Below are 20,142 nucleotides of genomic sequence, written 5' to 3' on the forward strand. Positions count from 1 at the left end.
GAAAGTCTCATAAGTAAAAAACTGAGCGGGAAGTTTTAAGTGTGACAAACTTAGTGGGTCATACTGTATGTTGTAGATGTGTACCTGTGGTTTCATCCGGGGGTTCCACCTTATGTAGTACCCCACCCAGAGCTCTAGGTGGCGCATGCTGGCCACTGGGTAAAGGACGTGATTGGAGTAGCTCCCGTAGAGAGGATTAGTGAAGTCTTCTGGCTGGCTGTTTATGTAGGACCACAGTGACACTGTCTTCTTAGGAAGGTTCTGCAAGAGGGAAGAGCTGGTAAAGATCTCCTACCACATCAGCCAGTTAAAGCTTACGTGAAATTTGTATAGGACCATGTGATCATTAAAATTAAAAATAGAGGCTCTGGAGATAGGATCAGAGTCCATCTGCATGGGTGGATCCAAACATTAGCTCCAAGGCACCGTCTTCTGGTCTCCCCAAACACATGTACCACACACTTGTCCATAGACAAAAAACAAAAGTGCTCCATATGATTAAATCAATACTATTTATAACAGCCAAAATAAAGAACCCAAAGGACTACCAATTGATGGGATGTACACAATGGAAGATTATTTGACCATGAAGAGGAAGTGTGTGGTGTGATATAAATGTTGGAACCATAGTAATGAAAGGAGCCAGACACAAAGGTCACGTGGTCCATAGAGAAATCAGTCAGTATCTGCCCAAACCTGGGAGAACACAGACTAGCAGGTGTGATGAAAAATGCTTTAAGTTAAATGGTGATGGTCCACAATTCTGTGGTTATACCTTAGATTATCACTTTAAAAGAGGATTTGGTATTTGAATTTTATGATTTAAGACTTTTAAATCCAGGGTAGTTTCTCAAAAGACTGACTAATTAGAATACTGCTGTGGTGTTTGTGACCACATCTAATAACCCACAATATACTGAAAGCCTACCATACATGCAAAGATATTCACTATAAAGTATACATAACACCTGCAAGGTACAGTGTTCCTAAACACTCTCCTCGTTTTACAGAAACAGAAAGGAACTTACATAAGTGAGTCTAATACCTGAACCTGATAGCAGGGCTTTTCAATGTGAATTAGTACTCTCCCAGAATAACCTACTTTCTGACAAAGCTTTCAGAATGAAAGGTGGTATGCATGAGGGCTCTACCAATACACCAAAAGTGATACCTCTACAGAGAGTGGTTCTTCTGTTCTGCTGTGGCAGGATCGAACCCAGCGCTCTGAAGAGCTAGGCAAGCACTCTGGCACCGAGCCTGTACTTCTCCAGCATCCTCTCTCTGCATCTTTTCTTCACATTGATTTTGAGAGCATATGTGTTTAAAGGGCTGGCTTCAGACTTGTGATCCTTCAACCTTAGCCTCTGAAATACCTGGGATTAGAAGTGTGATTGATCCCTTATCCCCAATTTATGGGTTGAAGTAATCCTAATACATCTTGTGAGATACAGTATAACCAAATACATACCAAGTGAGAGCCAGAGATCACACCTTACCTCTTTCCCCCTCTGCTGTTCGCTGTTACAGAGGAATGTTCCAAATAAACAGCTGTACAAGTGGTCCAAGATGGTAATGAGAAAATACTCATTGAATTCAAAGGCGGTAGGGAACTGCAAATTGAGCATCACAAAACTTGAGACATTTTTCATTTACATTCATCTGTCACGAGTAGATCTCTTATAATAGTATTCAGACAGATTTATAACTACCTAAGCCATTGTGGCATTATCTGTTTTCCTTTCCAAGGTAGAGTCTCTCTCATGCAGCGAGTATTGAATGGTTTTGTGTTTGCTCTGCCTTGACCCTGTAATTGCAAGTCACTGATTTCTGACAGTTCTGACACTGATTTTTGGAACAGTTTGGTGATTCTGGTATTCTTTTCTTTTAATTTTCAACATGTCTTATTTCTAAGAATTAAAAGTATCAAATGTGCCCAGCAAATGCCATCAGTATACACACAGAAGCGTCAGCTGTACAGCTGTACAGCTGTGTAGATAACTTACAAGTCAACCGACTTGTCTTGTGGAAGAACAGGTTCTTGTAATTCACAACTGGTAGCATTAGTCCAACTCGGCATTCACCCTCAGTGGGTGTCATAATTTTAGACAGGCCATTTTTGGAGGGCTAGCCAAGGAATTAAAGACCTCCCAGAAGGTAGTAAAAAGTTTCATTGAACCCAATCCTATTACTATCACAAACCCATTCAGAAACTTACTTGTAAATAAATCTATTAATTATGAGCTTGTAAAACATTCCATAATGACCTGGAAAATACTGCCTTGTTATTTTAGAAAAAGTCTCTGTCAACCTAACTAAAATCTATGGGGACATGCAGCTTCCTGCTAAACCTTCTTTAGAAAGGTAATTAACACACTGATGAGCGCCTTTCGACTTTTTTTGCCCCCTTCTTGATTTAGAATTATATCACATTTCTAAAACTCATGTCCCCATCCTACCCAAACAGCCCCTTAGTCATTTCTAACACCTCAGTAACACCTGATGACCTAGTTAGGGTTGGATCTACCAATCCAGACAGCTGGGCCATATCTTCTCTTATTTGTCTTACTGGCATGTCTCTAGTAACAAAACTGTGCCTAAAAGCTTAACCCTACCCTGCTAAGCCATTTTCAGGACCCTGCAACTCTGTGTCCTATCATGAACCGTTCTAAACTGAGTCATTTATACAACTATTTCAAACAAACCTGCCGCCTAAAAGGCTGTTACAGGGCTCTAATCGCTCCATGGTTGACGGGGCTAAGTCATCCCTGGCTTACACTTTCTGCCACAATACTTCTTCCTTTAAAACAGATAAAAATGGCTCAAAATAGTCTTTATTTTTGGCGGGAATTTGATGTAGTTTGTTTCTTTATCTTCCTTAGCAAAGAAATACAGAACTCTCGGTGAGCAAAGAACTTTATTTCAAAAGAGCAATCTTTTTCATTTTTATCAGTGCTCTGGGCCAAGATGCTACTAGAATCCAAGTGTTTATTAATTAATATATATTAATATTACCCTAAAATAAGTTTTAATAGCCAGCAATAATAACAGCTATTATCTCTTGGATTCTACCCAAGAATCATAAGCCAATTAGGATCATTCTGAGCTTAGATATGTGTGGGCAGGGTGTTAGCAGATGACACGTCTTACCTGTCTTGTCATTTGCCAGACACAGTCAATAAATTGAAGAAACACAGGTGATCTGTCAGCATCAGCATGGTTCTTATCCCCATGGCCAACTCTCTGAAGCAAAAACAATGAAATGTCATATGTAGAATATTTTACTTAGTAGATTTTCTATTTTCTGAAAGTATAACGTGGTTAGTATTTTTAATTTCTTCAAAACATCTTTTGAAAGTGTTGCAAAGTAGAAAACTCTACTAAGCAGAAATTTATTAACATTTTCACACATGCAAACTTCAAGATAACTACTTTAATAAGTGAAACCCAGATTCTAAAACAAAGGAGAGAAAGCCCTTAGTAGCCCAGATTTTTGACTTAAAGATTTAACTTCTCTGTAGTAAGACATTTCTTATGGAAAAAATCACTGGACAAAGGCACCTCCACAAGTACCCTTTCTATATAGCTATATAGCAGAAATCTCAAGAACTTTCAAAAGTACTTAAATCTGCTCTTCACATATATGGGTCTCACCCATGCAACTGAAAACCCCAAAGCAGGAATTCATTCAAAAAGTTGGAGTACACAACTTCTGGGGCAGGCTTCAATGTAAAAAGATACTGTTCCAATCCTAAGATGTTACTTTGGTTCACATTTCCCAGTGTGCAGTACTGGGATACCTGGTGTAAATGCATACTGCTGTTGGCTATCCGGCTGGGCAGTGGGGATGGGCCACAGCAGACTATTTTCTATCCCGCTCGATGCTCACTACTGAAGGAAAAATGTCCAGTTTTCTTAGACAAGTATCATTAGCAAAGCAGGAAAAAATAATGTTACTAGGTAAAGATTTGAATTGATGTTTAATTAATTTAATTACTAAAATGGAGAAGGCACACATTTCATTTGCTATTATCCTATGCATCAGGATAAAACAAAGTAACATTTTAATGTTGAGTATGAATCATAAGACTTGAAGATTTGATGATGTTTCTCAAAAACATACTTTTTCTTAAAGTGAAACACTATGGACAGTATTTGTTGCTAATCATATGAAGATTAGAGTTTTAGTAAATATTTGCCATATCTACTTTTCTGATAAAACTCACATGCCTATGTCTCTGATACAGTGGAACAAAACAACAGATCAGGAGTCTCTAACTGTGAGCCAGTATTTTCTGTGGAACAAAGGACAAAAAAATTTTTTTCTGAATTCCACAACCTCTAAGAAACTATTATCATCTGCTAAGTTTTGACAGATTTCAAAACATCCTTAATTCTCCAAAAAAGGCTACTAAAAATATTGTATATTTACACAGGAAAGGAAAAATTTCCTTTAAATTCCTCATTAAGGAAGAATTTGTTTTAAAAAGTTTTCAGGTAAGTACATCATTGCATAGAGAAATATGAGAAAATGTAAGCTACTGGGAGGGATGCCTATAGTGCCTAATTTTGCATGACACTCAAAGGCCAAAAGAATCAGATCCTCTAGTGCTGGAGTAATAGGCACTTGGGAGCCAGACCAGAGTGCTGGGAAATGAACTGAAATCCTTACACAAGCAAGTATTCTTAACCATTGAGAGCCCAGATTTTTTTACGTGATTATTTTAGTCCAAATGACTTCAGAGCTTGATGTATATTAGTAAAACTATTTTATAAAACTGAGCTAGTATGTAAACCACTGTCATTTTTCATACAAGCCCAAAGGGAAAGCTACCGGTATTTTGTAGCTTCATTTAGAGGGATACCACTGTGCCCATTAGTGATCGCTGATTTCTAGGCAGCGATCACAGAGGAGACAAGGTCAGACACCTAACAAAAGCCCCACTCTGGGTTCAGACTACATTACATTAAACATATACTAACACTTTACCAAATAGAGTACTCTCATGACTTCACTTGCTGAGTAAATGGCCAAATTTATACCCTGCACAAGATGCATATGAAACATTAAAAATGAAGGCTCATGTTGGCTCAGTGGGAAAAGTTTGATCTGACCACCTAAGTAAAAGTTAGGCATAATATGCATGCTTGTAATCCCAGCATGGAGAGACTGAAATAGCAGATCTCTTGGTTTTGCTGGCTAGCCAGCCTATCCCAAATCTGTGACCTCCAGGGTTAGTGAGGAGCCATGTCTCTAAATAAGAGTAAAACAGAAAGTAACTGAGGAGGAAAAGTGACAACCTCTGAGCTGCACACAGACGCACATGCCCACGTGAGCATACCTCTGAGCTGCACACAGACGCACATGCCCACGTGAGCATACCTCTGAGCTGCACACAGACGCACATGCCCACGTGAGCATACATCCACCAAACCCAGAAAAATGAAGGTTCTTTACTCACTAGTTGGAATCTATGTCCAAAGCTTAGCCACTCTTTCTCCACAAGGACTTCAAATCCTCGGATGGTTCGATAGTAGCCATCCAACATGAGCATGGCCAGGGAAGTGAGCTGAGCCGTACGATCCCACCCATCACTGCAATGCACCACCACAGACGTCTTCCCAGACTCCACCTTGTCAGCAATCCTAAGAGCCCCTGCTAGAATGAGCTGAAAACAAGTTTTAAAATAAAAGTTAAAAAAAAAAAAAATTAAACATTTCTTAAACGAAACTAATACAGTTTTGTTAGATATACGACCGGTATAGATTGAGAACTACGTCAGTCACATGGAAAGATGCATCAATCAACAATAAAAAGGAGGCAGGAGCCAAGGCTCATGCCTAAAATCCCAAGAGTCTGAGGTTGAGGACTACCTGGAACTTGTCTCAAAAACAGGCAACTAAATGAAGAGCAGCATATGAAAGGGGTGGGAGTTGAGAACACAGGAAGCTGGAATTGGATACAATGTGGGAAGTGAAAGACACACCATCATCTGTGGGACGGTAGAATGCAGATGGATGGGAAACAGGAAAACAAGATGCAGCTATTTCGACCTGCACAGTCACTGGCTCCACTACTCAGCAGGTCCTTCCTACTAAGTTCAGTTACAAGAGCCAAGGTAGACAAAGGGATGGAAGCTTTGAGAAATAGTAGCAAATACACACCTTTATGTGTTCCAGCCAGTGTGTAGATTCTAAGTTAGACAACCAGTGAGTTTCCTCAATGTTGGGGTACACAATCTCCTTAAGCTTCCGCAATGACTCTCTCATAACATGGATATTATGAATATCCAGAAAAACGAGTTCTGCATTTTGATAGGCATCTTCACTTTCATAACCTCCCCCCTTTGCCTGCAAGAGGGCACACATCACAGAAAATCATAAATGAGTGCATAGCCGTCTTTACATATCCATTACAAAGTTCCATAAAATACCTAAAGTGTACAAAATAAGGAGACCACTGCTGTACACCAGAAACAGAGTTTGTGCTAAGCCTATGTGCAGTACATTAGTTATGTGTCATCCCAAAGTATATCAGCATCTTAAAGAAAACTTCCCCTGTGCACATCAACCCTATCTATAACTTAACAAAAAATGTCCTCCAACTTTACTGTAAATTATCAATTCCATATAAAATAATCCCATACTGGTCTACTCAAGCTGCTGCTTTTCCCATCATTTCACATTTAATTTAAAAACAAACTTATTGTAGCCATAATGATTTCAAAGTTAGTGTTCTGTTGCTATGACAAAATCCTTGAGGAAGGATTTATCTGAGGAGGAGTTTCTTCACTTCCAGTTTCAGTTTCACTGGCAGGCCCAATGTTTCTGGAGTATGGTGCTCATCATGGGAAGGAGCACGGCAGAGGAAAACCATTCTCCCACGTCAGCTGAATAAGAGGAGGGCAGAGGCTACCCCTCAAAGGGGCGTCCCAAGCAGCCTCACCCCCAGGCAAGCTCCACCTTCTGTACTCCACAATTTTCCAAAATCTAAAGTTTGACTCAAAAATTGCATTAACCCGTTGGTCAAGTCTGAGTTTTTATTTCCCAAAGCATCCTCATGGACACACAGCCCTCTTTCCCAATCAAGCTGACGAGATTAGCAGCAATCACAGTTTGCTTACACTACAAGCAGCTAATTCATTTTAAATTTAAAAAAGTTTAAAACAGAATCCCACTGGCATTACTATCCTCAAATATATTTTTAAAAAATGCTTTTCAAAACAAGCTGTAGCAAGGAAAGAAACCCTAATTTCCCCAAGTTTAATATCACATTTTATGTTAAAAAATCCTCTTTCCTAATTCTTACATAATCTCACTTTGTGGAGCCTTAACAAAAACAAATGAGGACACTAGAACAATTACACTAATATGATCCTGACTAATACCTCTGCATTCAACTCCAAGCTAATCTTAAAAATTGGTCAGATTTCTAGTCTATAGACTATTCAAGATTGTCATAAAACTTAATGTCAAATGTCAACAGTACTTATTAATGACAACTTCTGAAGAGTGAGAATGGACGTGATAGTTTAACATGGTATGTCACCCACAGGCTGTGTGATGCATACTTGCTCCCTAGCTGCTAGTACTATTTGGAAGATTGCCGAAGAATGTTTCCAACAGTGAGGACTAGCTAGAGTAAGTAGGTCTCCCAGCATGCCTCAGGGAGTAACTGGCATGTGTTCACAGTAGCAGTTACTGCTACAGGATATAAAAAGTCACTAAGAAAGTAACTCTAAAACTCAGAATAAAGAAACTTGCAAAGCAATTTTGTTGCAACAAATTTCAGAACATGTAGTAGCTACTATACAAGCCCATCACAGAAACAGGAAGAAATCCTATAGAACCCACATCATGGCAGTAGCTACTCTGTAAACCCACTACCAGAACAGGATGGAAATACTACAGAACCCACAGCCACGATGGGCTGTGAATACACTAAGTATTCATAGTCTCCATTAAGTGTTTTGTTTTAAGGCAACTAGATGATAAACCAAAAAGCATGAAAATCATTTAAAACTGAACTCGGTGATCAGCTACTCTACTGTGACTTAAATCCAAGTATAGGGCACTGTAAGAAAGACGGCCAAAAGCCCCAAGGGCTGACTGCCATCAGTGAATGAAAAGCAATGTAATGCAATGGATATGATGACCTCAACCCAAACTAATCAGAGTAACTTGGATCCAAGGGTCAGCAGTAGCCCACAGAACAAATGAAGCCTAAATCTGAGTAAACCTCAGGTTCATCTCAGATTTGGGGACAAAACAAGAACAATCCACACTATGAAGTAGTCAGGTAACATGAAAAGAAAGAGGCAAGAGGAGCCCAGAGATAAGACTCCTAAAACATACTGAGCATGGTATTCTGGGATATGAGTGGAAACTGTAGAGGGAAGAGGTGCACACCTGTGTAATAGCATAAAGACTGTGTGAGGAATGCACGGTAAGGAGAGTGGTTGCTCTAGGACAGATGGTGGCTCCACGGCTCCTGGCCGCAGGAGCAGTTACAACAGTAATTCATCTGGCTGTGAAAACTTCTCCTCCTACACCTGCTGAGACACAGTACACATGTGGTGAGTTTCCCAGAATGAGGGGTGGCAGGCAAGCATAAGATCATCAACCTCTGCCCTACCACAGCTGCTGTCTTCTAGTCCTTTTTTCCTCAGAGAGAGCTAAGTCTGACTCCTGCTTTTATCCAAGGCACAGAATTTTGAGAGGAAACTCAGCACTTGCTGGAGAATACATTTGACTTCTGGGCTATACGGTTCATTTAGGCATCACATTCTATAAAATATCAGGAAGGATAACGTAAAGAAAGAAGGTGGTTGGTGAGGAGCAGTGTGTTCAATGTGTAAAACAAATCCCGATAAAGCATGGCTGTGCTGTGGGTGATACGTGCTTGGTACTTGTAGTATAAACGAAGCTCAAATGATACATGGCATTTTATGAGTCTGCTTTTGAAAACTGTAATTTTTGGCATTTAAATTACTAAATACTGACAAAGAATTCTACATTATAAAATCTTTTAGAATAAACTTGGAGTTTTAACCTCAATAAAGTCTATCAGTTTAAGTGACAAGAAAGATGATAAAATAATCCTGTTTTACAGCTTGTAATGACGTTGGATGTCATGGTCCTTCCCCGCCTCCTTTAAAAGAACCGCTTGCAAAGAGCACCTGGGACTCACAAGGCCTTCAAAAAACCCTATGCAGATGCAGAACAAGGAACATTCTCACAAGCTAAGGGGATCACTCAACCGCCACTCACAGCAGGAGGACAAAGTCTAAGTACAGTTCAGTGTGACTAGCTATCAGACATTAAGATGACATAAGTTTTCATTGACATAATAAAATGTGTTGATTTAAAAAAGTTTTCCATTTTACTTCAAATATTTATGCACAACTACACAGGGTTGAAAATATAAGCAAAATTTAATGATGCTAGAGGTTTTGGGGTATGTTAAAGCATTTTGTCATTTGCTTAGCTAACCGCATTAACTAATTTTTCTTTAACAAAGATGAAATGTAGTCTTTGAAAGGCTAAAAATGAACTTAAGCTGTCATCATCTACTCAGCGCAATGTGATCTCTGTCATTACCTCTGTAGGTCTGACCACTTTTTTACAAGGCTACTGTACAGACAAATTCAGCTGCCTTGAGTAATACCAGACTAGTGACAACTAATTACTAAAGAAAACCTCACCTTATTGGCAACAGCATTGACACTTGGCCGAGCATCAAATATAAATATTTTGTGAGACTGGGCGTTGGAGTCCATGATGGCCTGAAGGTACTTCTCATCCTCTTTGCTGCGCTTCCCACTCACTCCAACCATGGGCTGGCTGCAGCGAGTGACTGTGGCTTGACTTTCAGGATGAATCCATGATAAAACCTTAATGAAAGGACATGGTGACACACATCTACTGTGTCTCTGCTTCCAAGCTTCCTAGAGAGCAGTCTGTATACAGATGCCTGGCAGGACACAGGGCCCTTCAGGGTACCATGAAAACATGCCACCATTATTTGTAGCCAACTCTGCTTTATAGAAAATTACCTAATTCCTAATGAGACACTATTATCAAACTCATTGATTACTGAGAAGTCTTGTCTTAAAAAGAAGTACATTAAAACAGAGCTAAATAAACACTGTTTGATTTTTTTATTACTGTAACAGTAAACTGTAAAGTTCTCAGAATCTATGCATTTGAAACAAATTATTTCATCTGCTCTTTTGAGATAGTTATATATGATAAATTTGTAAAGTTTCCTACTTTCTTGGACTCAGCTTGGGGGAAAAAGCATTTATCGCCATAACTAAAGAATATGTAAGATATAGAATGGTAACCAATACAGAGAGCAATAGTTAGGCGCCAGCAATACTGTTTTAACATCACAGTTTAACTTGGTATCTAATATCTCCATGTAAATGCTGTGGCTTATCACCCTGGCCCCATGGACATACCTACTCAGCATACTTACTGGGATCCGGCCCCGTGACCTGAAGGATGCCACTCTTTTTAGCTCCTCATCAGGAATGTTTGCTGGCACAACCAAGAGGGCAGGATATGTGTCACAGAGTTCATAGCGTTCATTTATCTTTGTTATTCTCCAGCTTTCATTTGGAATTCCCTACACATGACATAAAACACAAGACAACCCGTGAGATAAAAATATAACCAACACTAGGACAGGAGCCACCTCAGCCAGTTTCACCTATCATTACTACCCGTGTCTTCAAACTGTTCAAACAGCGATGGCCAGGGTTTTAGGAAGACATACTTGAATGTGGGGATCTGCAGTTACTTGGCACCAGATGTAATATTAGTAAGCCTGTTAATTCATTAGATACTAACAGAATATGTGAGCCTGTGCTAAGCATATCTGGGAGAGGGAGGGAACAGAGAGACAGCAGTATCTGCTCTCACTAGAGCTCTCTCAGGTAGTGATCACACTGATTTCGCTGCTGTATAGACATAAGTAGACATCCGCTAAAATTGTCTCTGGTCACTAGCACTGTCAGGAAATGTTTTTTATTTCCATTCCATTTCTGCAGAATATGATTACTGGTAAATAATTACCAAGTAGCATATTTAATGGTACAACCAGGTTATACCATCCTCTAGCCCCCACTTTTGAAAAACAACCTGCCAGCCAAACTTTTGCTTTCAAAGGTAATAAAAAAAAAATCTATTACTACTACTAACTATTGCTGCTGCTGCTGCTGCTGCTGCTGCTGCTGCTGCTACTATTGCTGCTGCTGCTGCTGCTGCTGCTACCACCTACTATTGTGGGGAGTGGGCAGGAAAAGTAAAGACAGGTACCATAGCCCACCTAGAGGCCAGAGGAGAGTTATGTGCAGCTGGTTTTCTGCTTCCATCTTGATGTGCATTTAGGGGATTAAATTCTGGTCTCTAGGCTTAGATGCCAAATGCCATCTCACCAGCCCAAGATAATCTACTTCTTCTAGCTACTCTAAGACTTTGTAGGTTTGATGTTCTACAGTTACTCTATGTCTATGTGTGAGCTTCTTTACAGTAATCTGATACTAACTCATGTTATTCACTGTACAAACTGGTTATCTTTCATTAGTCAGACTACTACTAACTTACCTACTTGCATTTTGTAAATTCAAATCCTACCTTCCACACACAATAATAACTATGTTGTAATGGACAGACTGCTTAACCTTCCCATGCCTCAGTTTACCCATTCTATGCAGATATTTAGTACCTTTATACCATGTTTTACCACATGGTTTAGTAAATAAAACCAGTATGCGAAACGTTAGTAACATACAGAACACACAAAAAGCAAAATTCTTCCCTTAGCCCCCTCCATTCACTCATTCAACAGCCAGTCTATGACACAGCAGGCATTGCTACATCCCGACGACATTATCAGTGAGAAAACTAGTCAGTACCTTCCCTACTGGAGCACAAGCAATGACAATACCAAACAAGTAGCAGATGATTCCTTTTAAAAGACAGAGGAAAGAGCCTCAACAAAGAAAAACACATGTGCCATTAATAAATACTCATCAAATTTAAATCCATCAAAGACGAGAGGAAAACGTCAGAGAAGCTATCAACAGTAACTAAACTTTGATCTACAGGTACAGGGAGATATAGCTCAGTAGTAGCGTGTTTGCCGAGCACATTGGAAACCATGAACTCAATCCCTACAAGCGCACATGCACACACGCAGGTTAAAATGTATGGGTACTAAGGTAAGTCAAATGCTGCCCTTAGTATACGGGAACGTATCTATCCTCTGTGAAGAATGAACTCAAAAATCTGTAGAGCTAAATTAAAAGCAATACAGTTACTTTTTTATTTCATCAATTATAGGATGCCTAAAATATAAAAAACTGAGTATTACGACATATAAGAACATTAAAGTTTACACATACTACTGATTCCATTTCAACTTTATACTGAGCAAACATTTTTTAGACCAACTGATACTTACAAACTAGATAAAGACTCATAGAATACCACTAGTGTATTCTAAAGAGTAAATCAAAGGAAATGAAAAGAAACCCACCAAACCAAATTAGCTTCCAGTAAAAACAAAAGGAATAGACACTGAAAGAACTCCTTACTTTGATTGTCTGTCCGTCATGAAAATAACACAGAACGCAAGAGCTGGAACAGAAAAGCACATACCTGCCTTCTGTACTCTAGAAGGGGGTCATATAGTTTCCACCCGTTCTCAGGGAATACTTCTTTATACTCAAAAGCAAAAAGAGGCTGCAAAATAAACAGCAGTTTAGAAAGACAGTGAAGAAAGTAATGAATCAGAAATATGTCCCCAAAGTACTGTTTTGATTTACTTATTTGCAAGAGTATTTTGTAATGCCCCTTTTAAATAGTTTGTTTTATGACTGAAATTACTATTTAATTTATAACACTAAATATCTTTATATACTTTTAAAAGTACAGAAAAACACAAAGACCCACTTATAAAATTTACTAACTGCTAACCTAGTTCCTTTAAATATTTTGGAACCTTTTGTAGGTTTCATTCTAAGTAATAAATGACATCTCCAAGAGAGTACTTTCCAACAGAAATAACTGGTCCAGCAGTAGCAGCAGCACTGAGTGGCTCTAAAGTCCATACTGTATGCTCCAATATATTGAACAAGCTTTTTATACATTGGCATGTAACCTTTTTTAACATGTAACTAGAAAAAAAACTATGGTGTTTAAAAAAATAATTGTAACTCAAGTGAGAAATCCAGTACTGGTTAATTCCCTGCAGTAGCCACTCTGGCTCTAACATGGGAATGAATATGGCTGCCATCAAGTGAAATTCTATCACTCACTTGAGAGAACCTAGCACAGCTAAAATACTGCTACACTAGTAACTGTCCCAAACGCCTAGTCTTAATGCCAGCTCCCACCCAGGGAGATTTCAAGCTCTAATGAAGACTACATAAAGCTTGTACCATAGAAACATCCTAACGAAAAACATTATATAAGCCAAGATGGTGACATAGGCTGTAATGCAGACCCCATGGAGCTGTGGCAGGAGAAGCCAGCCTGACATCAAATAAAGACACATAAACAAAATCACTCTGTGGTACAGCACTTGCTTAGCATGTGTGAAGCCCTGGGTTCAATCTCCAGTTTGCTCCTCCTCCCAAGAAACCAACACGCACTTACAGAATGTCATTACTGAAATGGACCTTGGGCACAAGAGAGCCTTAGGCTAAGTGCCAAATCAGGAACATAAAGGGAGGATCTGGACAACCTCGATGAGTTTGTTCACACTAATAATTACAATAAAGATTAGAGAAAAACATTTACCAAGCTGTTAGACACAGGAAATGCATATTTCATTAGATTCTCAAATATGGATCTTCTTGTTCTCCCCTCCGGTTTATGAGCAAATCGTAAATTCCTGATATCCTAGAAAAGACATAGTATCTAATTAAATCACTTTGTTCCTTTTTAATGAACAAACGAGGTTACTTGAAAATGTCAGGTAAAGGGAAGTTCTGCATTTGCAATACAAAATGAGCTCCTGTGCGTAAAAAATAAGGATGGTTCACTGGGAGCAGAAGAAACCCAGAACGCTCTGCTACACGGCAGAGAAGCTTCCTGTGCTCCTCGGCTCAGCAGGGCCAAAGGGGAAGAAAGTGAGTAAGTAGTGACACATGCCCACTATCATGTTCTTTTCTGTTCTTTTCTGGACAGGAGAGATGGCTCAGTAGGTAAGGTGCTTGCCTCACAGGCACAGGGCCACAGTTCAATTCCCAGAAACTAATTTTTAAAAATAAAAACCACCACCAGCTGTTATTACATTTCCATCACATACGAAGGTCATTTTCTTATTTATTCTTGCTTCCTAGGGCTCAATTCATGTCTCTTCTGCTAGACAGGACCAAACTGCCTTTACTTCTTCCTGTACTTCAGTGACATGCCTACTAGCTGGCTGTAACCATCCAGACTCAGCCTATACTGGATCTCAGGGACTCTTTCCACATGTGTCCTCAGCCGTTTCTCATGCTCAGGCAGAGTGACATTAAGTAGTCAAATTTATGCTGGCCCACAGCATCTAGTCAAAAGCATTTGAGATTAGAAATGATTTACAAGCATCCGTTTTTACTTAAGTATTTTAACCTAGGCAGCAGTTGACTTGACTTTGTTAACAGTCTCATTACTGCTGAGATCAGGCTGAGCCCTACTCTGTTCCTCAGTGCTGTACAATGTGAAATCGTATATATATAAGAAACAGTTTTGTTCATTTTTAATACTGACACTCCATTTTACAAGCAATTTTAGACCTCATTCCAGGGAAGAAAGATGACCACATCCTCAAGAGCACCCAGAAATGATACTATGTGTCACCCACCACCCATGCATCAGCAGATATGGATCAATGGTTTATTCCTGAGAGTAGAAAGGCACTACTCTATAGTTCACTGTGCTGAACTGAGACTGCAAAGACACATGGTGGACTGAAATCCTACCAGGGAAACCAAGGCCAAGAACTTAACAGACACACCAAACTATGGAAAATACAGTTCCCTCACCTGGACCCCATAGCTCCCATGTCATCTGAAACCTGGTGTGTCTACAGAGCAAGTTCCAGGACAGAGACCTTGTCTTAGAAAAACCAAAAAAAGAGACTTGCAAAGATGTTGATTAGGTCCTGGTATTAAATGCCATGTGACTTAACAGCAAATAACATTCACTACTATAAGAATACATTTCTAATATGTAATCCTCATGTCTATCTAACAGCTTTCTAGAGCAAATAACTACCACATCAATATTGTAAAATGTACCTTGCACACAGTTTCCAGGCCGTAAGAGTTTTCGCCTCGGCTAGATGCACCACCAATTTTTTCTACTCTACTTATCACTCCAAGAGAAGCATCTAGAACAAATGGAGGGTCCTGCAAGAAGAAAACAAAACACACAACTTCTGAAATACTGCAAAGTGCCTGAGGTAACATGAACAGGACCATGGGTTCAATCTCCAACACCTGTTTCCTCAAAATGTTAAAAATTTTAACCAGAAATTCTTTAATCAAATGTTACCCAGAAGTGAACTTGGAGTGGTGGAGCACACCTTTAGACTAAGCACTTGGAGGCTGAGGCAGGAAGACATCTGAGTTTGAGTCTATCTTGATCCCATAGCAAGTGACAGAACAGCTATGGCGACATAGTTAAGATTTTATGTGTCAATAATAAATACATCAATTAACCAGAAGTAAGCAAACATCCTGAACACACAAATATACAGACAGAAGCAAATCCCAAGAAGCCTCACCCGCTCCATGCTCTTGAAATATAATCTATAATTTGTGACAGTCAGCGTTCCTCGTACAGCACCAGTGAACGGACATATGTAGGTCACATCTTTGGCTGAAAAGACAAAATGGCCATAGTTTACTTGACATTATGTGCTACTAAAAACAGATTACACATTTTATAAAATTAATTTGACTGCTTAGCTAATTGTAACAAATCACAGAATAAATGATGAAAAAAAAAAAAAAAAAAAAAAAACCTTCAGAAGCTTAATCCAAACTTCCAACTTAATCTAAGAACTGTAGTATCCTTGGCTGTCCTGGAACTCACTTTGCAGATCAGGCTGGCCTTTAACTCAGAGTTCAGCCTGCGTCTGCCTCCCAAGTGTTGGGATTAAAGATATGCACTACCACCACCTAGATAATACAGGGTTTTTTAAATCTTAAAATATCATAAATTCCCTCCATGCCATTATGAGGGCAAAATGTCAGATTCCCCCAAGAAAATGCAGGTCAATTCTGAAGAGCTACCAGATTCTATAAACTTCCAAAAGGAGTCTGGGGGAGACAAAAACCTACACAATCTGTAAGACACTAAAACTTCCTGACTACGGTTTCATATTAATCAATTTGAAGGGCTAACTACTTTGTATGGGGTTTGAAATATGACCAATCTTTTAACAGTTGTCCAAATTCCACATCAAATCCCCCAGGAAATATGAGGTACATTTTCTTAATCAATTTCCAATGCATGTTTCATTTAGAAATTTCTGAAATCAAATAAACCCATCAGATTATAAAAACAGATTTTGTTTTGTTATGATCTTACAGCTTTTATCAGCGTCACTAAAATAGTTCTCAATGACGTCAGACCCAGTTTTCCTCTGCAGAAAAAGCACCTGGCTTTCTTATCCTACGGCCATCATGGGATGTCGTTCCTGTACTCCCTCACTCCTAGACAAGGAGGGAAGATGCATGCATATGCTTCCAAAGTTGCAAGGATTGCAAACCAGAGGTCTACAGCAATCCCCACTCCCAACACCTGTCTCTGCTTTGTTCTACATCCTCCCTCACTGCAGACAAAGAGAGATGCTTTTAGCTACCTCACATCAGGGAGAAAGAGACTCTGACTAGCACCTGAGCAGAGTAAAGGGCAGAATCAGCTCACATTGGTCACCCAGTACTTAGTTTATGAAGTACTTTTCACCTGTGTATGTGTAACTTAGTCTCAATCAGATATATGTGTGTATCTCAGATATGTGTGTGTATGTATATATACATATATATATATACATATATATATACACATATATATACACATACATATATATATATGTGTGTGTGAATATTTGCTAACAACTTTTAGATGAGAATATCAATGTGCAGAAAAATAAAATGAAATGAACTGTTCAGCATTCCAGTACCAATAAGTACTATAAGATGAACCCAGTTCTCTTGACTAAAAACATTTTTTGCCATGAACATTAGGCTATCTCTTAGCAAAGCTAACCCACTAACATAGCGTAGTCTGCTTAGTATGTGACTCCTCCATTAAAGCTGAGTAACTGCAGTGTGGGAATAGCAGGCCATAGTATTCTGAGACAATTCATTCCCCCAGCATTCATTTAGTGCTTCTACTGCCATTTTTGCCTTTTATTACATTTATTTATTTGTATGTGTATATGGGCATGTATATGCTATGACCATAACACACATGAGGTTTCTTTATCATTATTAACTATGTCTACTTCAAGCCATTCGTAGGTATCCATATTAATATACTCAAAAACCTCCACGTAAGCAGGACAACAGTTAAAAAAGAGCAGAAGCAGAGGCAGCAACCCCTAATTTATTTATGCAAGATAAATAAGTCTGAGGCTAAGAACATTTGCGTGGGATAGTTAGGCCTGACTCAGACACAGAGGCACTTGTTTACATGCAGGAAGGTGGAGGCTCGGGTTGAAACACACATTTGTACTCATTACCCATATGTGGGTAAACCTATTAATGAGAGATAACCAACTGAAAGAATAAGCAAGAAACTGCCTGTGGGCCAAGTTCCAGGGCGTGCTGATAGTAAAGGAAAGTGGCCAATAGAAGATCCTTTTGTAAGGCCACACACTGTAATGGAAGCAACAAGAGCACCGATGTTAGAATAGCAGATAGACTGCCTAGACAGAGTAATCAGTCCTTAATGATCCTGCATCACCAAGGTCTGTCAGATGATTCTGGGCCAGAAGGCTGAAGATTTGATGCTCCAACGTTCGGTAGTATAGGGGCTTTTCAGGTGTTCAGAGGTCTCTATAAATTGGCTAAGTTTTAGAAGCTATGCTTTGTGCTTCCCACAATTATAGTTAACTCAGTCATTCTGGATTTCTGATGGGGTTGAAAACTTATAGCTATTTACCATAAGAGAAAAGATTTGAGTGGATGGTCGTCAGCTGACATTCATCCTAAAGCCAGGTTCAGAACTAAATGTTTTAGTTAGGATAGATGACAGAGGTGCTGGTTAGTCAACAAAAGGATGGACTGGGTATTAGGACTATCTTGTACCTCACTGGTACAAATTGGCATAATTATGCTCTAATTGTATTTTGAGAGAAAAGTTTCATTTTAACAGGAAGGGTGATGTGTAGGAGAAGCTAAGGTAGGAGGAGTACTGAGAGGAAGAAAAGGAGTAAGAAGAGGAGAAGGAGGAGAGGAGAAGCTAGGTGATGAAAGAGAGAAAGGGGGGAGACAGGGAGGCAGATATTCATGTATCTCCACCAGTCAAAGATAGTTGTTATATCTAGGTCGGTCAGTGGGTTACACCTCTGATTGAACAATTCCAAACTTATAATGCTTATGATTAACATTATTTTAAAAAAATGTATAAATGCAAAAAGGAAAAGGGGGCATGGGATAGGGGTTTTCTAAGGGGGGGAATGGGGAAAGGGGATGGCATCTGAAGTGTAAATAAAATATCTAATAAAAAAAAACACAAAAAAACAAAAAAAACAAAACAAAACAAAAAAAAAGAATAGCAGATAGAAACCATTATGGGCTGAGCTGTGGTTTTATTAGCTAAGAAGCTCCCTACGCTACAGTTTCCTCATCCACCAATGCGAGCTAATGTCTTTCCCACAATATTATCCTAAGGATCATTATGGTAACTACTCCTATCACTTAGTGTCCACAGTGATAATACGTGAAAGACGGTGCTTGCTTTATTTAGCTAAGAAACCACTTTCTTCACCTACCCAATGTTTTACTCCCCAAAATCTATGAACATTTGTTTTGTGAACAAGCATAACAAAACAGGCACACAAAGTACAGCTTTACTGCTTACAAGTGTTGCACTAGGATGCAAGCCTTGTCTACACACAGATGCTTGTTCTGCAATGAACATCAAAGACTTCATCCAAAAAATACCATGAACCTATTCAAGGAAGAAAGTTACAAAAAGTAGAAGATAAGACACTACTTTAATAAAAATCACTTGCTTAATGTTTTTAGCTAGCCAACACAGTGGCCGAATGAAGTAATTCAAAATAATAAAACAGTTCTTCACAGAGGTCAGCAACAATTTAAAAGGAGTAACACTGAATTTGTATATTTCTCAACAGCCAGAGAGGAGCACTCCCAACAGTTCTGGGTCTGGGCCTGCAGCACACAGGCTGGAAGCTACAGGAGAATGAACAGCTGTGTACAGACGAAAAGCATTACAGACCCATATCTTTAATGTTCTCTCCTGGAAGCAGGGCTGGTTCCTCCATTTCTGCTAATTTGTTTGATTCCCTCAGGACCTAGATGGGGATATGTAAGAAAGAAACACTTTTTATTCAAAGGCTATTTTTTTCATTCAATTTTCATTTTAGACTGTTTAGTTTTATTTGAAATTATAATCTTACTACACTAACTTTAAATCAAATTATTGAATCTGCAGTATTGCCACATATAATTTGAAACTGTCATTTTTCGAAAATATTTCCTGAATGCCTAAGAACTATAAAATCTTGCATTCACTAAAAAAAAAAAAAAAAAAAAAAAAAAAAAAAAAAAAAAAAAAAAACCTGCATATTTCACAATAAATCCTAAAACAGCATAAAAATGAGTAAGTTTTTTATCTTCATTTCATAGGTGAGGAAGAATATGTCCAAGTGGCAGTGAACTTACTTAGTCCCAAAGATAAAAGAGCAGCCTGGGTCCATCATAACAGCAGCAAAGTCCAAAGCTTCCAAAACCCACGCCAAGCGTGCAGAGCAAATCTACATCAGTACCGCCAGATCCCTGTGTACATTTACTATTTAGGGAATTCATAAATGATACCAATAACCTTATTAAAAGGGGAATATTAAATTAAATCCGCACCCTGGGAAACATGTTCCACTTTTCTAAGAAGCAG

General features: G+C 39.0%; 1 protein-coding gene across 7 annotated transcripts in view; it reads right to left on the reverse strand.

The window, feature by feature from the left end:
* Mtmr2 (myotubularin related protein 2) overlaps positions 1-20,142 on the reverse strand; it is a 60,418-nt gene that overhangs the window by 2,596 nt on the left and 37,680 nt on the right. For 6 of the 7 annotated variants that reach the window (XM_076926057.1, XM_076926059.1, XM_076926062.1 and 3 more), the window contains 12 exons: positions 19,468-19,543; positions 15,779-15,873; positions 15,291-15,401; positions 13,807-13,908; positions 12,664-12,747; positions 10,478-10,627; positions 9,702-9,890; positions 6,163-6,348; positions 5,460-5,666; positions 3,148-3,240; positions 1,497-1,610; positions 85-261 (listed from right to left, as the gene is read on the reverse strand). In XM_076926057.1, coding sequence (XP_076782172.1) covers positions 85-261; positions 1,497-1,610; positions 3,148-3,240; positions 5,460-5,666; positions 6,163-6,348; positions 9,702-9,890; positions 10,478-10,627; positions 12,664-12,747; positions 13,807-13,908; positions 15,291-15,401; positions 15,779-15,873; positions 19,468-19,543 — 1,584 coding nt within the window. Of the gene's footprint in view, positions 1-84; positions 262-1,496; positions 1,611-3,147; positions 3,241-5,459; positions 5,667-6,162; positions 6,349-9,701; positions 9,891-10,477; positions 10,628-12,663; positions 12,748-13,806; positions 13,909-15,290; positions 15,402-15,778; positions 15,874-19,086; positions 19,177-19,467; positions 19,544-20,142 lie in introns of all 7 variants that reach the window. The other variant, XM_076926063.1, reaches the window with a different exon arrangement.

Source organism: Arvicanthis niloticus, chromosome 27 (genome assembly GCF_011762505.2).
Source record: "Arvicanthis niloticus isolate mArvNil1 chromosome 27, mArvNil1.pat.X, whole genome shotgun sequence".
Lineage (NCBI taxonomy): Eukaryota > Metazoa > Chordata > Mammalia > Rodentia > Muridae > Arvicanthis > Arvicanthis niloticus.